Source organism: Herpailurus yagouaroundi, unplaced genomic scaffold (assembly GCF_014898765.1).
Source record: "Herpailurus yagouaroundi ecotype Mexico unplaced genomic scaffold, PumYag 215, whole genome shotgun sequence".
Lineage (NCBI taxonomy): Eukaryota > Metazoa > Chordata > Mammalia > Carnivora > Felidae > Herpailurus > Herpailurus yagouaroundi.
The window spans coordinates 10,151,212-10,172,371 of NW_024412446.1; the positions used below are offsets into that span (position 1 = coordinate 10,151,212).

The window sequence follows — 21,160 nt, forward strand, 5'->3', positions numbered from 1 at the left end:
CAGCCATTTAAAAGTGTAAACCGTTCTTAGCTCATGGGCCATAGTTTGCTGACCCCTGATACAGACACACACAAACCCCAGAGGCAGATAAACAGAGGCAAGCAGGCAGGAACAAGCCAAGACAAGCGGAGACGGGCAGGCAATAGGTGAAGCGGGTAGGGAGACACAGGCGAGGCAGGCAGAGGCAGGTAGATACAGGCAGACCCTCATACACAGAGATTTGCTTTCCGACAGACAGATGCAGACCTACGCGCAGAGGCACAGTCACGGACAAGCAGAGACGCAGACACACGCAGTCTTGAACACAGATATTCAGGAACACATACAGACACTCCCACAGGACACAGTCACACACACAGACACATGGACAGGACTACAGCACACATGCACTGACACGGACCTACAATCAGAGAGAGACACAGAGAGACATGGAGATGGACAGAGATACACACTGAAAGAGCCCCTTCGTGGAGTCGCACGAGCCCTGCAAAGAGACCACCCCCCCACCCCCAAGAACAGAGAGACACAGACACAGATACGGACACAACGCAGAGAAACATATGGACACGTATACATGGACAGACATGGACGGGTACACCAAAGACCCTTAGACAGACCCCTAGACAGACAAAGGCCCTCACACTCAGACACACACAGACAACCAGAGCCAAAGAGGCACATACAGAGATAGAACCCACACACAGATACGGACGTAAGAAACAGCCATGCATGGCTACATAACTATGTAAATATAATATAGCACTGAATTGTATACTTAAAAATGGTTAAGATGAAAAATTTTGCTACATATGCTTTACCACAGCTTTTAAAAAGAAGGAAAAAAGTCACACAGACACATCCAGGCAGACACACACACTCCCCAGACCGACACACCTCACAGCGACAAATGCTCTGACAGACAGCACACTGACACCCAGAAACAAGGAGATGGGAAGTGACGTGAACAAAAGAGAGAGGTGTGTGCAGTCACCCTCCTCATACATCACAACGTGTGAGAGGAAGGCCCGAGCAGCAGCATGCGTAAGACAGCACAAGCAGCAGCAGGACGAGAGCACGACGGATGCGTGGAGACAAACTAGAAGAGAGAGGAAGAGATAAGGCCTCTCCTCACGCCACCGACACACGGCCAGACTCGAGAGGCCGCTACAGAGACAGTGGGCATGAACAACATGAAGTGAGAGCGAGAGAGCAAGGGCAAAGACAGAGAACAAAACAGCAACTTCGGAGTGAGAGAGGAGGGCAGACTGAGGAGGAGGAACGGGCCCGAGAACAAGGGAAAACAGCCTAAAACATCAGGGGACAAGGAAGGTGTTCAAGGAAGGGGAAAAGTAAAGTTCAGATGAGGAGGGACGAGACGAACAAACAGGTGGCGGGTGGGAGGACACACGGAGGACCTGGAGGGGAGCCGTGGGAGCACAGGCGGGCCGAGGTCAGCAGTGCCGAGAAACGAGCGGGCCGACTCACTGTGAGGGCAGGTCCAGGGACGTGGGCGGAGGGTTCCAGGTGTCTGGGTAGCCGAGCATCCAGTCTGACCAGACTTTCACACTGGGGAGCAGTTCCTTCAGGTCCGGGACGAAGGAAGACACCTTGATGTCATCTTGGTCATCCTCGTCCTCAGGAGAGGACAGCTGAGCTGCAGAGGCAAAGGGTGAGAACTGGGCCTAGGTCTGCTGTGGCCCACGAGTGAGGCCTGGGGCGCTGGGACGGCAGCAAGCTCTTAGGGAAGGGAGACCAAGTCCACAGGAAAGCTGGGCCCAGAAGCGGAGGACAAGTGCCAGCACCTAAGAGGATTCTGAAAAGCAGGACAAAGAGAGAACCAGTGCACTGAGTCTGCCCCTGCAGACAGCTGTTTCTGCTCCACCTGTGGCCTGGCTGAAGTCGCCACTCTGGCCTCTAGCCCCCCCCTTTTAGCTTTCCTTCAGCACAGCTCTGACATGGCACCAGGGATCCTGCCAAAACGGCATAACCTGAACTTGACCATGAGGAAATATCAGACAAACCCGAACTGTGGGACATTCGACAAAGTGGCCTGCACACTTCAAAAATGTCAAGGTCATGAAAAACAAAGGAAGACTGAGAAAGCATTAAAGAAACCATTCAATTCCAGATTGAAGGAAACTAAAACGGACACGACATCTAAAGTGCAATGTGTGATCCTGGAGTGGGTCCTATACCAGAAAATGACTTTTTTTTTTTTTTTTTTTTTTTTTTTTTAGGACACTGATACAAACTCAATACGGTCTGTAGATTCAACAACAGTACTATATCATTGTTGGCTTCCTGATTTTGATAACTGCACTGTCATGTAAGGGAATGTCCTTGTTATTTGGAAATATTTAGTCAAGTATTTGGGGGTAAAGGGCTAACATGTCTACAACTTACAATCAAATGGTTCAGGACAAAAATAATAATAAGCATAAATATTTGCATGTGTATAGAAAGAGAGAGAACTTAAAAGGCAACTATGGTAAAATGTAAACAAATGGGGAATCTGTGTGAAGCGTATGTAAGAATTCTTTGTATTATCCTTGCAACTTTTCTATATATTTGAGATTGTTTCAAAATAAAAAGATACCCCAACCCTCCCTCCAAAAAAAAAAGCAGCTCCAGGGTCTGGAGGCACCCACAAAGTTGAAGTGGCAGAGGGACAACAGCATGGCCTCAATACACACCAATACTGACCCAGGAGCTGAGAGAGAGGGGCAACCTTCAGCCCTACCTTATACGGCTCAGCAATCAGGCTTAGATTTCTAAGGGCAGCCTTAATGGATATGGGGACACTGCTCAATGCAAGGGCTAAAAATAGCCCCTGCTCTGGTTCAGTGAGTCTCACAAGGTGGCTGGTCCACAGTGGTTATAGCAGTCACCAGTACCAGACAAAGAGGGACATAGAGATAGAGGGGGGAAACGAAAACATCAATTATGAACAAAAAAGGAAACGCTCTTTGCTGGTTTTCTAAAGCTGCAGGAACCCGCAGCAGCTTTTAGGTACAGTGAAAATCTTAACTACTAGAGAAAGGGGGGAGGGGATAGTTCCCCCAAGGACAGAGGGCCACAGAGGTACACAGAATGCAAAAGGAGGCAGGACTAGTTAGGTGGGCAGAAGGAAGGGGATTACTGGGAGGAGGAAGAATGTCAAGTAGAGGGAGGAGACGCTGGAAGGCAGCGTAGCATCCTGAACTTGTCTGGACAGGGCCCAGGCAGGGGAAAGGCCATCAGTCAGGGGGCCCCTCATCTCCTTACCTTTGGCAGACTCCTTAAGTAAGCAGGTGCAGCGCCGCACCAGGAGAGAAAACATGGCCAGGCCCAGCGCTGCCGCTTGCTCCTGGATCACAGAGCGACACTCCTCCGAGAAGCAGTCTGAGGAGAGGCAAATGACACTCCATCAGTGCCCTGGGGGCCAAGGGTTACTCTTCCCTACCTCACTAGGTGCACATACTCGGTCACGTCACTCGGCTCCCTTTCCTCATCTGAGACTGGGGCCAGCAATATTTCCTCCCTCGAAGGATAGCTATAAGGTTAAATAAAATCATTACTGCGATGGCTGGTGTATGGGTAAGCGCTTGATAACCTTATTATAGGGACCCCCTGTGCAAATTCTGCATCACTTCCCCAAGACCAGGGGCCCCAGGGTGGACAGTCTGAGCCAGAGCTGCAGGTCACTGTACTTAGTAGCCTACTAATAATGTGAAGCTATAGTAACAAGAAGTCATATTTAATTAACTCAGTCTCTCTAATGTATAGATAGCAGGAGTACAAACATCAATTAAGAGAAGAAAAATACAAATTTAAATTATCTTCTTGAATCACCAACTTTGGTTCCATCCTTACCTCCTGTTAATCCTCCACTTACAAATAACCTATTTTCACTGAATGAGTTCATTTTACATAGGAAAATGGGCATATAATAAGCACTCAGCCAGAAGTACTTTCTTTTTTCTTTCACAAATTCTTTCCCCTAGGGCTAAACAATAAATCTGGCTCCCAATACCAGCACCTTCTGCCCCTCACTTTCTCAGCCTGGTTAACTTCCTTCTAGCTGCAGGTCTCAGTGAAAAAGGAGCCACCTTCATGGTGGCTAGAGCCATTCTTTGGCAGAGGCGACAGACACACTCTCAAACTGTTGTCTGTACCTCTTGCTTGTCAGTGGACTGCCCTGATAGCCACTTCACCCAGACCTGAAAGGAATCGGAGACAAACAGAAGGCAAAAGTCCAACCTGCAGCCTCAGAGGAGGAGACACCGAATACACACACGAGATGAAATCGGGTGCCCGGTCACTTGCTCTGGCAGCAACTAATCTGTTAATTCCCTCTATAATACATGAGAACTCTCTGAATCTCCGAGTGTTAAAAGGATAATTAGCCACATGTTTGATCTCTGTGCCTGCCTGCATTTTAACCTCAGTAGCCAGAGGAAAGCCCTCTTGACTTTCTCCTCATTGACACTAGTCTTGTCAATGGGGCCTAATTGAAGTCTTTACTCCAGGAGATGCTACACAACCACAGTTATTCCAAAACCGCCCTAGCCACAGGAGCAAACATGATTGGAGTATACAAAGCCAGCCCCAAACCACTTTAGAGAACCCTGGGAGTGAGAAGGAACAGGCTGCTGCTCAGAAGATCCCAACATATGAATAGCATCAGTGTAGCAAAGTATTCATCTATTGTGGCTTTCCTGCCATCCCTCCAGATGCCCACTGGTCCCAAATGTCACCCTCTAACTTTCCAACCCAACTGCGGCAGGCAGTAAGGAAGTGGTAAGAGTCCATGCGATTAGAATAGGTCACCACTCTGATTCTTCTTCTGGTAAGACCCCAAACCTCTGCTAGAGAGACCAAGATGCAAGCATCCAACAACCAAGGGGAGAGAGTGTAGAAATCAGGGAAGGGGAAGATGTGCAAGCCATCCTAAAAAAAACCTTGCCAACTTCTCCCCTCCACCCCTAACCAGGGGCAGCAGCACTGTCTGTACCGCCCCAGCTGAGCCTAAGGGCTTGCCAGGCACTGCCAGCAGCCTGCCTCTAATTAGCAACGAGGCCGGCCCAGACTGGGGCAGTAAGTACAGAACAGAGGAAGCTAGAACAGGAGAAGGGGAGGCCACATCTTGGTAGCTGACATTAGTGTCCCCTTATCAACTGGGCATCTTAGGCAGAAGTTACCTGCACACAGAAGGTCCTTAAAAGGCATGAAAGGGGGTGTCTTAGCTCAAAGAGACTGGCATCTTGAGAAGCCCAAGACTACAATAAGATACTCTCATTAGCCCGGATAAGGTTAAGATGGGCAAAGGGAGATTACTTTCACCAAGCCCATTTCTATTTTTAGGACAAATGGCAATCTCAGGCTAGGCTATTTCTCGAGCGAAAGTTTGGACTAGGGCTCAAAGGGCGAGAACGAACTGCTTAAAAACAATGACATTTGTGGCCTCTGGGGAGTCCAGGTTGGCTCCCTTTTTAAGCCTCCTGCAATAAGGTCTGGAGACCATGCAGGGTAGCAACAACGGGAGCGTCTTTGCTGTGAGTGCAGAAGGGCTCAACTACCTCTCAGAGCAGCAGCTGAAAAGGTAGCTTCATGAATGCTCTGTTCTTAGCCATGGTTATGGCACCTTAAACCTTTACCTCTTCCCGCCTCTCCATAAAGGGCCTGTCAGTACTTCCTGCAGTGGTCTGGGAGTTACAAACCAGGAAGCTGTTCTGCTCTGATCAGGCAGGTGATGATATCACAGCTCTATGGGGGTCAGAATGCCTAGGTCTCAGTCAGTCTTCTGGCCACGTCACAGAGAGCACTTTTTGGAAGGCCTGTCCTCCTCCACGGCTCTATGGTACCACAAGCACACACTGAGCATCTATGGTGAGCTTTACCCTGTGCTGTGTATTGTGGAGAACACAGCCACAAATAAAACACAGTCCTTGCAACCTTAGGAACTTTCAGTTGGGTGGGGAAAAAAAACCCTGCTATTTACCTAAGTAACCATGGCAATGCAGACCCAGTGCCTCCAGTGAGAAATACATTGAGTGTTATGGCATCTTCGGAGATACTCTTTGCTTTACTTAGGCTTTTGCAGGCTAGAAGCCCTAAGATGCCACTCCTTGAGAAGTACTGATTCTCATACAACCAAGTAGGGAAAACAGTAGCCAGATTCCCAGAGCCCACCAATCCGGGGCTAGAGCTAGGGAACTGGCCCGAGGCTTGACAGATACCCACACATATCCCCAGAGTTGGGCTGGGCCAGACCGACAAATGATGTGGGGTGGGGAAGGAAAGAGCATTGTTTGCCTTGGTATTTGCCTGGGTTCCTCTGGCTCGGTGTCAGGTAGCAGGAGGCTGACATGAGCTGAGGAACTCATTAACACTGTGAAACAGCCTTTCCCCTTCTTTCCAAAAGCAGGCTTGCTCAAGGGTTTAGGGGGATGGTTTTGGCTACGCAAGTCAGACAGAAATGTTTCTTACCAAGAAAGTCACCTGAGGTCTGAACTTGATTCTGCCCCTTCTTCCCACATGCTCTTGGACGGGCAAGTGACCACAGCTCCCACTATTCCTGTGCCCAAATACCTGCTCAGGCAGAAATAGTCTTCTCACTCCTGTGTAACAGGGAGACTTTCTCATTTTTCTCAGAACATATTCATGGAAAACATAAACCAACTGTCGTCAAAGTTGTATGAAATCAGGAAATGGAGCGGCCGGGAGAAGGCTGCCATGTGGCCGGATGTTATGTATTTCTAATTAGTGCTATACATCTTTCAACAGCAAGTGTCCTTCTGCTGGGAAACACAACACACTGCCCTTGTTATTGTAACTGTCAGAGAAGTGCTTAAACAGATAATCTCCAGGAAAAGTGATAAACACGTCCCCTCTCCCACCAGTGTGTGCGCGACGGTGCTGCCAAAGCAAAGCTGTGCTTGACGGCTCCAGGATGGCAAAGCATCCTCCTGCAGGAAATGGGAATGAGGCAGGAGGAGGGGGAGAGGGGAGGGGAGTGGGGGAGAGGCAGGCCCACCTGCCGGGACCCTCCACGCCCAGCCAAGGGACAGTGGTTCAGAACCATCACTTCTGATCAACTCCTAGGTCAGGGAGAGATCTGGAGGAAACTAGTACCGGGAGGGATGAGGTTTGGCTGGTCACAGAAAAATCTGGCAGCACTGAGACCAGCAGAGTTTCCCTGATGCGCACAGCCAGCTTCCTGGCAAGACGATGAGAAGAGCGCTGACGGGGAGGCACAGGATGGATGACACAGAGCTCTGGTACCCTGAGAGCAACGGACGGATTCGGCAGGCACTGGGGTCCACTAGCCGTTTCGGGAGGGAGAACCAACTATTTGCTCGGCTGCTTCACTAATAGCTGGAGAAAAATGCAGGCAAGACCACTTATTCACGGACTCCCTCCCCACCGGCTCCTCCCAAAGACAGGAAATGAATGGTCAGTCACCTCCAAACTAACACCACCTGGAGGCGATTTGCTGGCTCTTATCTTTCAGACATAAGGCTGCTTTTCTCATGAGTCAGTCACCAGTCAGACACAGGGCTGGCACAGTTCCTGAGCAGCCCACCAAAACCTCCTAGTGTACAGGAAGTGGGCAGTGAGAGCATCTTGCGACTGCTGCTGTTTGGGCTACAGAGTTCCCTGTGGCAGTTGCTGACTGTGGGGGTGGGGTTGGAGGGGTGTGTGTGGAAGAGGCAGCCATTGTAGAGAAACCAGATAAAATCTCAGAGCAAAAGCAGAGATGTCCATGCCATCAGGGCATCACTTTATTCCCTGAAGAAATAAAATAAATGAATCAGAAAAGTCAGGCACTAATACACCCAAGCAAATTATTCAAGCATAATGGCAGAACAGTTAGGCTGACTGAAGGCCGGTCATGAATGACATATCCCCAAACAGGGTAGAGCTGCGAAAAGACAGAGGAACGTGGAAGCCAGTGTTTCCTCCCTAAGAGCCCCTCCTGTCATACCCGCTACTCTTTTTGGATTTTCTAGGATTGTAAAACTCTGTAAAACTTCTTTTAGTGGGTACTTATGAGGGCAAAGGAAATCCAAACCTCTTAACAAAGTGACCTCTCCCACTGGTTCCAAAGTTATTTATTCATCCCAACGGTGGAAGATACAAAGGAAAATGGGATCCATCCGTAAGAAGATGATAATCTAACGAGGAAGACAGGAAGGATACACAGACCCAAATAACTATAATTCAAGGAAGATGGAAGTAAGATGCTTTCTTTGACCAGAGGGAGAGAAAATCACTTCCAGCTAGAATATACCAGAAAAGGTTTCATGGAAGAGAGCACTTCTGAGCAAGGCTGCAAAAAATGAACAAAGATGGAATTGGGGGATGAAGGAGAGATGGGAGTGTTGCTAAGGAGGCAGATAGGGGCACATCAGGCAGACTCCCACAAGGCAAGCAGAGCAATGCACGAGGGTGCCACACTTTGTGACAGGGACCACAAAGCAGAGGGTCTGAGATGCCACAGCAAGGAACACAGACCTGATTTGGCAGGCAGTGAGAAGAGCACTCACTCAAGGTTTCTTTCATTCTTTTTAATTTTTTTTTTAACGTTTATTTATTATTAAGGGACAGAGAGACACAGAGTGTGAGCATGGGAGGGGCAGAGAGAGAGAGACACACACAGAATCTGAAGCAGGCTCCAGGCTCTGAGCTGTCAGCACAGAGCCCGACGCAGGGCTCGAACTCACAAACTGAGAGATCATGACCTGAGCCGAAGTCGGTCGCTTAACCAACTGAGCCATCCAGGCACCCCTAGCACTCACTCATGGTTTCTGAATGGAGCACGGGTGAGTGTTTCATGAAGGATAATCTAGTTAAAACATTTAGGACAGATTCGGGTAGCTGGAAAAATAGAACAGGAAGGGAGACTGGCTGGGAAGCCAACAGGGCATGAACTTGTTTGAACTGAGAGAAATTCTATGTAGTGCACTTCGTAAACTTTTTAATGCCAAGTAAACGTAACATCTTTCTTATAGGAGCTAGAAGAGGGAATGGACAGGAGTGCACGGATATGAGAAATGCTGCAGAAAGAAAATCAAAAGAAGGTGGAGATGATGTGTGGGAGGGAAGGGATTCACTGAACAGGCCAAGGACTCTCTCTCACTAATAATCTCGGCAGATTCCAGAGGATCCTGGGGCCTCGAAAAGGGTAACACCTACCAAAGGAGACCCAGGAAAGGGGCAGCAGTTCGGGATTGCAGAACACCTGGAGGGACTGAGGTCTGCATCAAGGAGTCCCCAAGCTCCTGCCCACTTGGCTCTCAGCCAGTTCTGTCTTTCCAGAACAAAGACACTTCAGGGGGTCAGAAATACTTGAGGAAGACCTTGCAAAAGGAGGCCTGGGAAGTCTGAACTGGCTCTCCCTGTGGAAGCCATTAGATATTCAGCACTTCATTTGTTTCCAATTCTTGTATGAGTGCAGCTCCAGGCTGTGGGGTGAGAGGCTCCTCTCTGACGTAATCAGGAAGCAGCTGCAAAATTAAGGAATCCCTCATGACATCATAAAAAGGGTCGATGGTTTACTGGGGAAAGTATAAAAATTAATTACATATTCCCACATGAATCCCTTCCCCTAAATCTGTACACACCCCCTCCCACCCCCACACTCTCTCATCAACAACATCCCAAAGCTACCTCACTGAACAGGGTACAAAAGAGCAAACAAAACCCAGGAAGACAAAGTTTTCTGATGCACCCACTGTCTGCCCCATACATTTTGAACTCACAAGTGATACCCTGTCCTGGAATTTTTATACACACAGCGTGCTTCCTCAACAAAATTATAAGCCCCTTGAGGACAAGAGTTATGTCAAGACTTCACATCCTTGAAAATTAGCACTATGAAGGGTTTAAGACTGTTCACAACAGTAGGTACACTTTGCCTCTCATTTGTGAATCCTAACCATAAACTACACGATTCCACTGTAGCCTGAACAAAGTTATATTGAGACCGGTGTTTGGCGTGCGTGCAGACACACACACACACACACACACACACACGCACACGCACACGCACACACACACACACACATAATCTCAAAGCTTTACAAAAGATTTGCACAGGAGGTATTATTTTCCCTCTGACAATTGAAGAAACAGAGCCAGAGAAGTTAAATGACTTGCCCAAAGTCACAAAAAGCCAGTAGCGTCAGAAGTGGGACTTAAATTGGAGTCTGTCTGCTTTTGTACTCACACTGTTTCCATACCTGGTTTTCACAATGCCTGTGATTCAAGCCACAAATTTCAACTCTTCCTCTCCCCTTTCTATGAATGTGAAAACCTCAGAGTACTCCATAAGTTCTGCACAAAAAGCTCTGAGATAACAACTATGTGGAATAAAATAAAATACACTATCCCACTTATAATAACACCAAAGGACACAAAATACTTAAATATAAAATATTAGATATTTTAAATATTAAATTTAACAAAATATATACAGGATCTCTTTTGCTGAAAATTACAAAAAAAATGAAAGAATCACAGAAGATCTAAATAACTGGAGAGATTTACCACGTTCATAAATTGGAAGACTCAACATTGCAGAGACGTCAAATCTCCCCACACAGATCTACAGATTTAATGCAACTACAATCAAAATCTCAGCAAAGTTTCTTATAGACAAAGACAATCTTATCCTAAAATTTATATGGAAAAGCAAAGGACTTAGGATAGCTAAAGAACAAAATGGGAGGGATCATCTTGCCAATGTAAAGTCAAAGAAGGTTAGCCTTTGCAACAAATGGCGCTAGACCAATTAGACATCCACAGGCCCAAAACTGAACCCTGACCTAAGTCCCACACCTAATACAAAAAAATAACTGAAAATGGATCAAAGACTTAGACTTAAACATAAGACCATAAAACTTGTAGAAAAAATTGAAGAAAATCTTCAGGACCTAGGACTAAGTGAAGAATTCTTGGACCTAATGCCAAAAGCACAATCTATAAAAAGAAAATTGATATACTGAACCTCATAAAAATTAAACACTTTTGTTCTGCAAAAAAAACCTGTAAGAGGATGAAAAGGCTGGTTACAGACTGGGAAAATATATTCGCAAACTATGTATCATACAAAGGGCTGGTATCTAGATTATATAAAGAACTCTCAAAACTCAACAGTAAGAAAACAAACAATCTAATTAGAAAATGGACAAAACACATGAGCAGACATTTCACCAAAAAAGGGGATACAGATGAAATATAAGCACATGAAAAGATATTCAATATCATTAGCCACTAGGAAAATGAAACATAAAACTACAATGAGACATCACTAAACACCGATCAGAATGGCTAAAATAAAAAAATAGTAACAACACCAAAAAGCTGGTGAGGATGTGGAGGAATTGGGATCACACATTCCTAGCTGACTGGAATGTAAAAATGGTACAGCCATTCTGGAAAATAGTTTGGCAGTTTCTTCTGAAACTAAAAATGTACTTATGATATGATCCAGCAATTATCTTGGGCATTTATCACAGAGAAATGAAAACTTATGTTTGCACAAAAATCTGTACACAAATGTCCAGAGCAGCTTTATTCATAACAGCCTAAATCTGGAAACAGCCCAAATGTCCTTCAATGGATGAACAGTTAAACAGGCTGTGGAACATCCATAGCACAGAATACTACTCAGCCATAAAAAGAAAAGTGATGCACACAACTTAGATAGACCATCAGGGAATTATGTGGAGTGAAAAAAGCCAATTTCAAAAGGTTACATACGGTATGATCCTATTTATAGAATATTCTTGGAATAATGTAATTATAGAGATGGGAAAACAGGGGTTAAAATCTGGGGACGGAAGGGGACAGAAGTGTTTCTAAAGAAGTAGCCTGAGGGAGCTCTGCAGTGATGGAACAGTTCTGCACCTTGATTGTATAGCAGGTACATGAAGCTACTTGTGTGATAAAATTGCACAGAACTATACATACACACAATCACAAATGTATAGCTGGTGAATGTGTAATTGTATAAATGTAGAACTGGTGAAATCTGAGTCTGTGGATTGTACCAATGTCAATTTCATGGCATTAACATTGCACTACAGTTCTACAAGATGCTAACATTAGGGAAGGAGGGATGAAGGGTGCACAGGACCTCTCTGCACATTTTTTTTTTTTTTTACAATTTCCTGTAAGTCTATACTTCTTTCAAACTATGCACTGTAAAACAAGTAAACAAAACCCCAAGATCTAACCTAGGATTCCAGAAACATTTCTCTTTTACAGAGAACAGGGCTGCTTAGCCATTTTGGGGACATTTTCCCAATTAGCTGATTACTCTGTGCAGATGCTGCAGTCCCTCGTTCTCATCTTGTGCTGCCTGGCCTGAGCTACTGGAGGCTACTGTGGCTTCTTATCTGGACTGAGCAAGAAATTGCCAGGGGCAACCAAAAAGAAAATAAGAAGAAAGAAGGGAAAGTTCACTGAAGACAGAACTTCTGTCTAAGGAATAAGGAGTAAAGCAAGAGAACTTCATTTTCAAGGCTATGACTCATCGGATCAGTAAAATCCATGTCAAGCAGCACAAAGTGAAGGTGATGAGAAAGCGAAGAAAGATGACAAGAAGAACAAATTGCAGAAGCTAAATGAGCTGTTTAAACATGTTCTTGCTGCTCAAAAAAATAAGGAAAGGTATAAATCTCAATCAGTGGTATGTGCAATCTTCAAAGAAGGACAGTAGGAGGGAAAAGTTACTTAAAACGTGTTGCTTGGCACTGTTTTCTTCATAAATGAAGCTGCTTGTGCATTTTCAGTGTGCGATGCTCTGGACCATCAAACAGACGGAAGTTTACTTTTAATTGGCAGTTATCGGGGCGCCTGGGTGGCGCAGTCGGTTAAGCGTCCGACTTCAGCCAGGTCACGATCTCGCGGTCCGTGAGTTCGAGCCCCGCGTCAGGCTCTGGGCTGATGGCTCAGAGCCTGGAGCCTGTTTCCGATTCTGTGTCTCCCTCTCTCTCTGCCCCTCCCCCGTTCATGCTCTGTCTCTCTCTGTCCCAAAAATAAATAAACGTTGAAAAAAAAAATAATTGGCAGTTATCAGCTTCAATACCATGATAAACTGTCTTTGTGAATCAATCTGTAGACCAAACCTTAAAAAAAAACTTCATCAAAACACACACACACACTTGTCTTCAAAAGACAAAAATGAAGACAGAAGCCACAGAGAGAATTTTCTCACTGGGAGAAAATATTTGCAAAACACATACCTGACAAAAGGACTCATATCTAGAAAATATAAAGGACTCTTTCAACTTAATAGTAAACAAAAAAAAGGAACAAAGAAGATCTATGGATGGCAAATAAGTGCATGCTCAACATCTTCTTATGATAAAATGCTCAAAGTTATTATCTTTATGGAAATCAAAACCACAAATACTCTATACCCACCAGGATGCTGCAACAAAAAGAAAATAAACAAGTGTTGGTGAGGCCATGGAGAAACTGGAACTCTCATGTACTGCTTTGGGAATATAAAATGATTATAACCGCTTTGGCAAACAGCTGGGGAGTTTCTTAAAAAGTTAAAACAGGGGCGTCTGGGGGCACCCTGGCTCAGTTGGTTAAATCTCTGACTTCAGCTCAGGTCATGATCTCACAGTCTGTGGGTTAGAGCCCCGCGTTGGGCTCTGTGCTGACAGCTCATAGCCTGGAGCCTGCTTTGGAATCTGTCTTCCTCTCTCACTGCCCACCCCACCCCTTGCACTCTGTCTCTCAAAAATAAACAAACATTAAAAAAAAAAAAATTTTTTTTAGGGCCGCCTGGGTGGCTCAGTTGGTTAGGTGACCGACTTCGGCTCAGGTCATGATCTTACAGTTCGTGAGTAGCCTGGAGCCTACTTCAGATTCTGTGTCTCCCCTCTCTCTATCCCTCCCCTGCTCATGCTCTGTGTCTCTCTGTCTCTCAATAATAAATAAATGTTAAAAAAAATTAAAAAAAAATTTTTTTAAACAGGGGCGCCTGGATGGCTCAGTCGGTTAAGCGTCCAACTCTTGATTTTCGCTCAGGTTATGATCTCGTAGTCCACAGTGGAGCCTGCTTGGGATTCTCTCTCTCAACTTCTCTCTTTCTTTCACTCTCAAAAAAAAAAAAAGCATTTTTAAAGGTTTCGTACTCATGTACAAAATGACCTAGCTATACCACTCCTAGGAATTTATTTAAGGTAATGAAAGCATATGTCCACACAAAGATTTACACTCGAATGTCCACAGCAGTTTTATTCACAACAGCTAAAAACTGGAAAAAACAAACTGTGGTATATCCATACAATGGGAGACTACTAGCGACAAAAAGGAACAAACTACTGAATCGTTCAGCAACATGGATAAATGTCAAAATGATCAATGTGGAGTAAAAAAAGACCAGCCAAAAGACAGAGAGACAGAGAAAGAGAAAATACTGTCAAATTCTAGAAAATGCAAACTAATCTACAGTGAGAGAAAGCAGATCAGTGGTTGCCTGGGGACTGGGAGGAAAGGTTAGAGAAGAATGGATTAGAAAAGGGGCACAAGGAAACTTCTGTGAGTGAAGGATATGTTCCCCATCTTGATTATGGTGATGGTTTCACAAATGCATACATATGTTAAAATCCATCAAATTGTACACTCTACTATATGTATAGTCTAAAATACATCAATTGGGTCTCAATAAAACTGTTAAAAAGACTTTTTTTTTTAAAAAACAGGGGAATCACATTAAAAGGCCATTAGTCTGACTCATCATTTTAAGACTAGGAATTCATAACTTAGAGGCTGATTTGATAAAGCTGGACATCTACTGAGTGCCTAATACATAATCTGACGCTCAGAAAAACCTTGCAAACTAGCACCAATATTCACAGATTACAGACAAGGAAACTAAGCCTCAGAGAGGATAAGTTAATTTTCTTCATCAAGGTCAAACAGCTGGTAAATGGCTGAGAAGAGAGTTCAGATCTTTGATCTGGATGATTCCAAAGCTCTTTCTTTATGCCATTACAATACAACTGCTACCTTCTGAAGGTGAGAAAATGATCTCCAGAAGTGCTGGGCCTTCTCCAGAAGACAGCTTGGCTTATCCTCCTCCTTTATATGGAGCTCTAGGGCCAGGAAATGTCCTGGGGGCTCTATCAAAACATCTTGGCAAGACAGACAGCAAACCATTTCTACTCTCTACAAGGAAAAATGAAAACAACTCCTAAATGAGTGCTTAGCTTTTTCCAGATTATACCCATGGATGGATGGATGGAAGGATGGGAAGGAAGGGCAGGGAAGGAGCGGGGGGGGGGGGGGGGGGGGGGGGAGAGAGAGAGAAGAAGGGAGGGTGAATGGGCAACCAGTGAAAACACACTCTGGCCATTTCCAATTTAGCTATGTCTCTGGATTGATATTTTTGTCACTCAGAATTTCCTGCCTGATTCTAGGGTTATTCAAATACATGTTCCCTCCTGGGCAAGAAGACTGCTGCAAGCAGAATGGCATGCTGGCACCAGCCAAGTCCCTCAGGGATGGGGCCCAGCATAAGTGGGCCTGCCATTCCAACATCTCATCTGGAAGAATTACAATTAAGTCTTGAGGGGCAGAGTTTCTGTTTCTACACTGCTTACTAGAGGTTTTGCAAGCCCTGCTTCTCTCACAATATTTGGGGAGAGCAAAGGAGGAGTAAAAAAAAAAAAAAAAAAAAAAGAGTAGCAGCTTCTTAATTACATCAGCCAGGTAAGTGTCCCTATGGAATCTTACCAGGAGAACTAGGGTGACTTGTGTCAGAAATTATTTAGGGTTGTGGAGGAGAAGAGAAGTGAAGGAGGCTTGCTCAAAGTCATACGCATTAGCCAACCTAGAAGGAAACTTTTGCTGCAACAGTGAGAAGGCATTAACACAGCTACATCCCTTCTGACAGAGTATGCAGGTCTGGCAGCTGATTTAGACAAACAGCTTGAACCCTGTCTCTGTTGGTATGAAGCTTCAGGAGCACTGTGAGACTAAAGTTAATGAGAGATAATGTCTGCAGACAACCTGATCCAGAGAAAGCTCCTCTGATATGGCAGGCAGAGGGCAGAGAGAAGTGCTCAGCTTCTCTTTTAACAGATTAACTCAATTTCTTTTCATTTTATGCCTTCCTAAAGTGTTTTTTTAAAGGACACTCTGCTTTTTTTTTTTTTTTAAAGTTTATTTATTTATCTTGAGAGAGATAGAGCATGCACATGCAAGCAGGGGAAGGGCAGAGAAAGAGGGGGACAGAGGATATGAAGCGAGCTCTGTGCTGGCCAGCAGAGAGCCTGACTTGGGGCTCGAACTCATGAACCGTGAGATCATGACCTGAGCCGAAGTCAGATGCTTAACCGACTGAGCCACCCTGGCAACCCCCTGAAGCATTTTTAAAATAGTATGACAGTTTGCAAACAATGCTAAAATAAGAAAATTCTGAGATAGGGAGGGCACAGAGGTACCCAGGACAGGAAGGATCTCTTGGACTCCTGAGAAGCTTCCAGAATGAAAAGATTAGAGCCATCAAACAAATCTTGAAGAGTCAGTACTAAAAAAGAGGCCAGTGATAAGACATAATTCTTGTGTGGATTCCTTGTGAATATCCAAATCAGCACATTCACATCCTGCTCTGCTCCAGCAACTCACTCTTTTAAAAAAGTTCGTCAGGGCGCCTGGGTGGCGCAGTCGGTTAAGCGTCCGACTTCAGCCAGGTCACGATCTCGCGGTCCGTGAGTTCGAGCCCCGCGTCGGGCTCTGGGCTGATGGCTCGGAGCCTGGAGCCTGTTTCCGATTCTGTGTCTCCCTCTCTCTCTGCCCCTCCCCCGTTCATGCTCTGTCTCTCTCTGTCCCAAAAATAAATAAACGTTGAAAAAAAAAAAATTAAAAAAAAAAAAAAGGTTCCTCAAAGCTTTATAATCCAAGATCAATGCCCAAACTAGATCGAGTAAGCAATGACTTCATCCAGCCCCATCCACTGTGGATCATGTAGTTTTAAAGTAGAAAGGAGATCAGCAGGATAACAGCTAAATAAAGCAATTATGCCAAGGAAAGGTAGGACTCAATGAAGGTGACTGGTAATCCAATGAGGCATCAGCTAGACCTCTGACGTAGAGGCTCTACAAAGGACATCTCCTTTAGTAACAGCCCTTCCAGATTTGTAATCAGTTGGCTGACTGGCTAATTTGCCAACAATACAAACTAAAACCTATAAACATTATTTTAAACTAAATTTAAATTGTTTTGTTTATAATTATTGTTTTATACCTCATTCCACAAAAGACTTGTGACAGCTTAGGGCAAAATCACCTACAATTAAATAACATTAAAGTAGATGTAGAAAATTAGGACCCAGAAAAATAAAAATACTAACATGTCGATCATGTGCCACAAATGAACTTTAAATTTGCCTCTGATTTTTCTGGCAGCCAAAGCAAAAAGGGAAACACCAACAATTATACAGCTGTCATTATTGGAAAGGAATATATGTATCAGTTCTTTGGGAAAAACAAATCTTTTCTCAGCACTGAGTCCTAAAATCATTTTTTTAACTGGACTCTCTGCAAGGGATACTGTGTGAAAAAAATGAAGAATAATCTTAAAAGGTCTTTACAGCCTATGGCCTTATACTGCATACTGTTAAAAGATACCCAAGAAAAATTATCATGAAGTTATCTGTATGGGGAGATAAGATATGTAAGTATCACAATCTAAGAATGTTTTTCCAAAAACATAGATATAGGAATATTTTACATACTGATAGGTATATAGTGCTTTAAAGAAAATCTTTAAAACTAAGTTGAAATAACAATTATGAGATGATGATTCTTATTTCAAAAGAATCTGTGTAGATTCTTGAAGCACAGAGACCCAGAATGCCCAATGCATTTGTTTGCCCAACATTAAGTCTGTGACAATCAGAGAAGCCCAAGTGCATATGCTATATGATGACTAAAGACTGAAGTATTCTAAAATCTTAAAAGAAAATCCCTACGAATGAGAAAGTGACATATGCTATAAAAGATTCTTGTTTTAAAGGACCAAGTGACATATTAAAATATATGTGCTATTAAAAATAAATGTAGGGGCACCTGGGTGGCGCAGTCGGTTAAGCGTCCGACTTCAGCCAGGTCACGATCTCGCGGTCCGTGAGTTCGAGCCCCGCGTCAGGCTCTGGGCTGATGGCTCAGAGCCTGGAGCCTGTTTCCGATTCTGTGTCTCCCTCTCTCTCTGCCCCTCCCCCATTCATGCTCTGTCTCTCTCTGTCCCAAAAATAAATAAATGTTGAAAAAAAAATTAAAAAAAAAATAAATGTACATATAATAAAAATATAAACAATTTAATTTATAATATAAATATATATAATTATATATATACAAACAGATATAAAAGGGAAATTGTCAAATCTGTAAAATTAGATTTATGTACATTTTGGGGTATTTTCAAAACAGAAAGTTCAACAGCATGCTATGAAGCAAAGAGATTTAAAAGCTAAACTTAATATTTGAACATTGGTACAGAGAACAAAGCTATATAATTTTGGGATTAGCACTCCCTACCAAATAGACAGTTTTTAAACACCAATTCATTCATTTTCTTGGTGAGATTTCCCACACTTGGAGGACAGAATTGACCTGCTTCTGCCTAGTTCAAAAGACCTAACATGTATGACACGGCCTTGTCTTATTTCTTAAGAAGGACTTACTAAAAGCCTGTTTCGAAGGGACACATGCATCCCAATGTTTACAGCAGCACTATCAACAATAGCCAAAGTATGGAAAGAGTCCAAATGTCCATCAATGGATGAATGGATAAAGAAGATGTGGTACATATATACATTGGAGTATTACTCAGCAATTAAAAAGAATGAAATCTTGTCATTTGCAACTATGTGGATGGAACTAGAGGGTATTATGCTAAGCGAAATTAGTCAGTCAGAGAAAGACAAATATCATATGACTTCACTCATGAGGACTTTAAGACACAGAACACATAAACATAAGGGAAGGGAAGCAAAAATAATATAAAAACAGGGAGGGGGACAAAACAGAAGAGACTCTTAAATATGGAGAACAAACAGAGGGTTACTGGAGGGGTTGTGGGAGGGGGGATGGGCTAAATGGGGAAGGGACACTGTAGAGTTGTTTCTTTGAAAAGATAAAATTGGCACACTCTTCTTAGCTAAACTAATCAAAGAAAAAAGAGAAAGGATCTAAATCAATAAAATTATAAATGAAAAAGAGACATTACAATGATAACACAGAAACTCAAAGGATTGTGAGAGGCTATCCACCAACAAATTGGGCAACTTAGAAGAAATGGAAAAATTCTTAGAAACCTACAACTTACCAAGACTGAATCAGGAAGAAACAGAAAAGCTGACTAGACCAATTACTAGCAAGCAGACTGAATCGGTAATCAAAAATCTCCCAGCAAAGAAAAGCCCAGGACTACATCACTTCACTTGTGAATTTTACCAAACATTTGAAGGAGAATTAACATCAATCCTTCTTCAAACTGTTCCAAAAAACCAAAGAGGAGGGAATACTTCCAAACTCATTTTATGAGGCCAGTATCATCCTGATAGCAAAACCAGAAAAGAAGACTACTGAAAATAAAACTATAGGCCAATACCCCTAATGAATATAGATGCAAAAACTCTCAATAAAATACTAGCAAACCGTCGGGGCGCCTGGGTGGCGCAGTCGGTTAAGCGTCCGACTTCAGCCAGGTCACGATCTCGCGGTCCGTGAGTTCGAGCCCCGCGTCGGGCTCTGGGCTGATGGCTCGGAGCCTGGAGCCTGTTTCTGATTCTGTGTCTCCCTCTCTCTCTGCCCCTTGCCCGTTCATGCTCTGTCTCTCTCTGTCCCAAAAATAAATAAACGTTGAAAAAAAAAATTAAAAAAAAAAAAATACTAGCAAACCGAATTCAGCAGCACATTAAACGGATCATTCACCATGATCAGATGGGATTTATCCTCAGGATGCAAGGATGGTTCAACATATGCAAATCAAGCAATGCCATACATCACATTAATAAAATGAAAGAATCATATGATTATTTCAACAGATGTAGAAAAAGCATTCAACAAAATTCAATAGCCAGTCATGATAAAAATTCTTAATAATTAGGCACAGAAGGACATATCTCAACATAGTAAAGGCCATACATGACAAGTCCACAGCTAACATCATACTCAGTGCTAAAAGGATGAAAGCTCTTCCTCTAAGATCAAGAACAAGATGAGGGTGCCCACTCTCATCACTCCTATTTCATATAGTGCTGGATATCCTAGCTAGAGCAATTAGGTAAGAAAAAGAAATAAAAGGTATCAAAATTGGAAAGAAGAAGTAAAAGCGTCTCTATTTGTAGACAACGTGATTTTATATAGAGAAAATCCTAGTGACTCAATAAAAAACTGTTAGATAAAATTAATAAATTCAGTAAAGTTAACATACAAAACCCAACAGCATTCTATATACAAACAACAAAATTTCTGAAAAATAAAAAAAATGATCCCATTTATAATAGCATGAAAAACAATAAAATACTTAGGAATAAATTTAACTAAAGAAGTGAAAGATCTCTACACTGGAAACTTAAGAAAATGATAAAAAAATAAAAGAAGACACAAAAAATGGAAAAGGTATCCTGTGTTCATGTACTGGAAGAATTAATATTATTAAAAAGTCACTACTACCAAAAGCCATCTATAGATTCAATGCAATCCTTATCAAGATTCCAATGGCATTTTTTACAGTAGGAAAAAAAAATTTATATGGAACCACAAAAGACCCCAAATTGCCAAAGAAATCCAGAGAGGAAAAAGAACAAAGTAGGATTATCACACTTCCTGATTTTAAGTGTATTATAAAATTAGAGTCATCAAAACAGTGTGGTATTGGCATAAAAACAGATAAATGGGCCAATGGAACAGAATCGAGAGCCCAGAAATATACCCAAGCATATATAGTCAACTAACATTTGACAAAGCCAAAAATACCCAATGGAAAAAAGTCTCTTCAATAATGGTGCTGAAGTAACTGAATATTCACCTGTAAAGGAATGAAACTGGACCCATATCTTACACCACTCACAAAAATTACCTCAAATGGATTAAAGCCATAAAGAAAGAAAGAAAGAAAGAAAGAAAGAAAGAAAGAAAGAAAGAAA

General features: G+C 43.2%; 1 protein-coding gene across 6 annotated transcripts in view; it reads right to left on the reverse strand.

Annotated features, from left to right (window-relative positions):
- Positions 1-21,160, reverse strand: part of SMG6 (SMG6 nonsense mediated mRNA decay factor) — a 227,631-nt gene that overhangs the window by 120,774 nt on the left and 85,697 nt on the right. For 5 of the 6 annotated variants that reach the window (XM_040455512.1, XM_040455513.1, XM_040455514.1 and 2 more), the window contains 2 exons: positions 3,265-3,381; positions 1,486-1,654 (listed from right to left, as the gene is read on the reverse strand). In XM_040455512.1, coding sequence (XP_040311446.1) covers positions 1,486-1,654; positions 3,265-3,381 — 286 coding nt within the window. Of the gene's footprint in view, positions 1-1,485; positions 1,655-3,264; positions 3,382-6,468; positions 6,551-21,160 lie in introns of those variants that run through there. The other variant, XM_040455518.1, reaches the window with a different exon arrangement.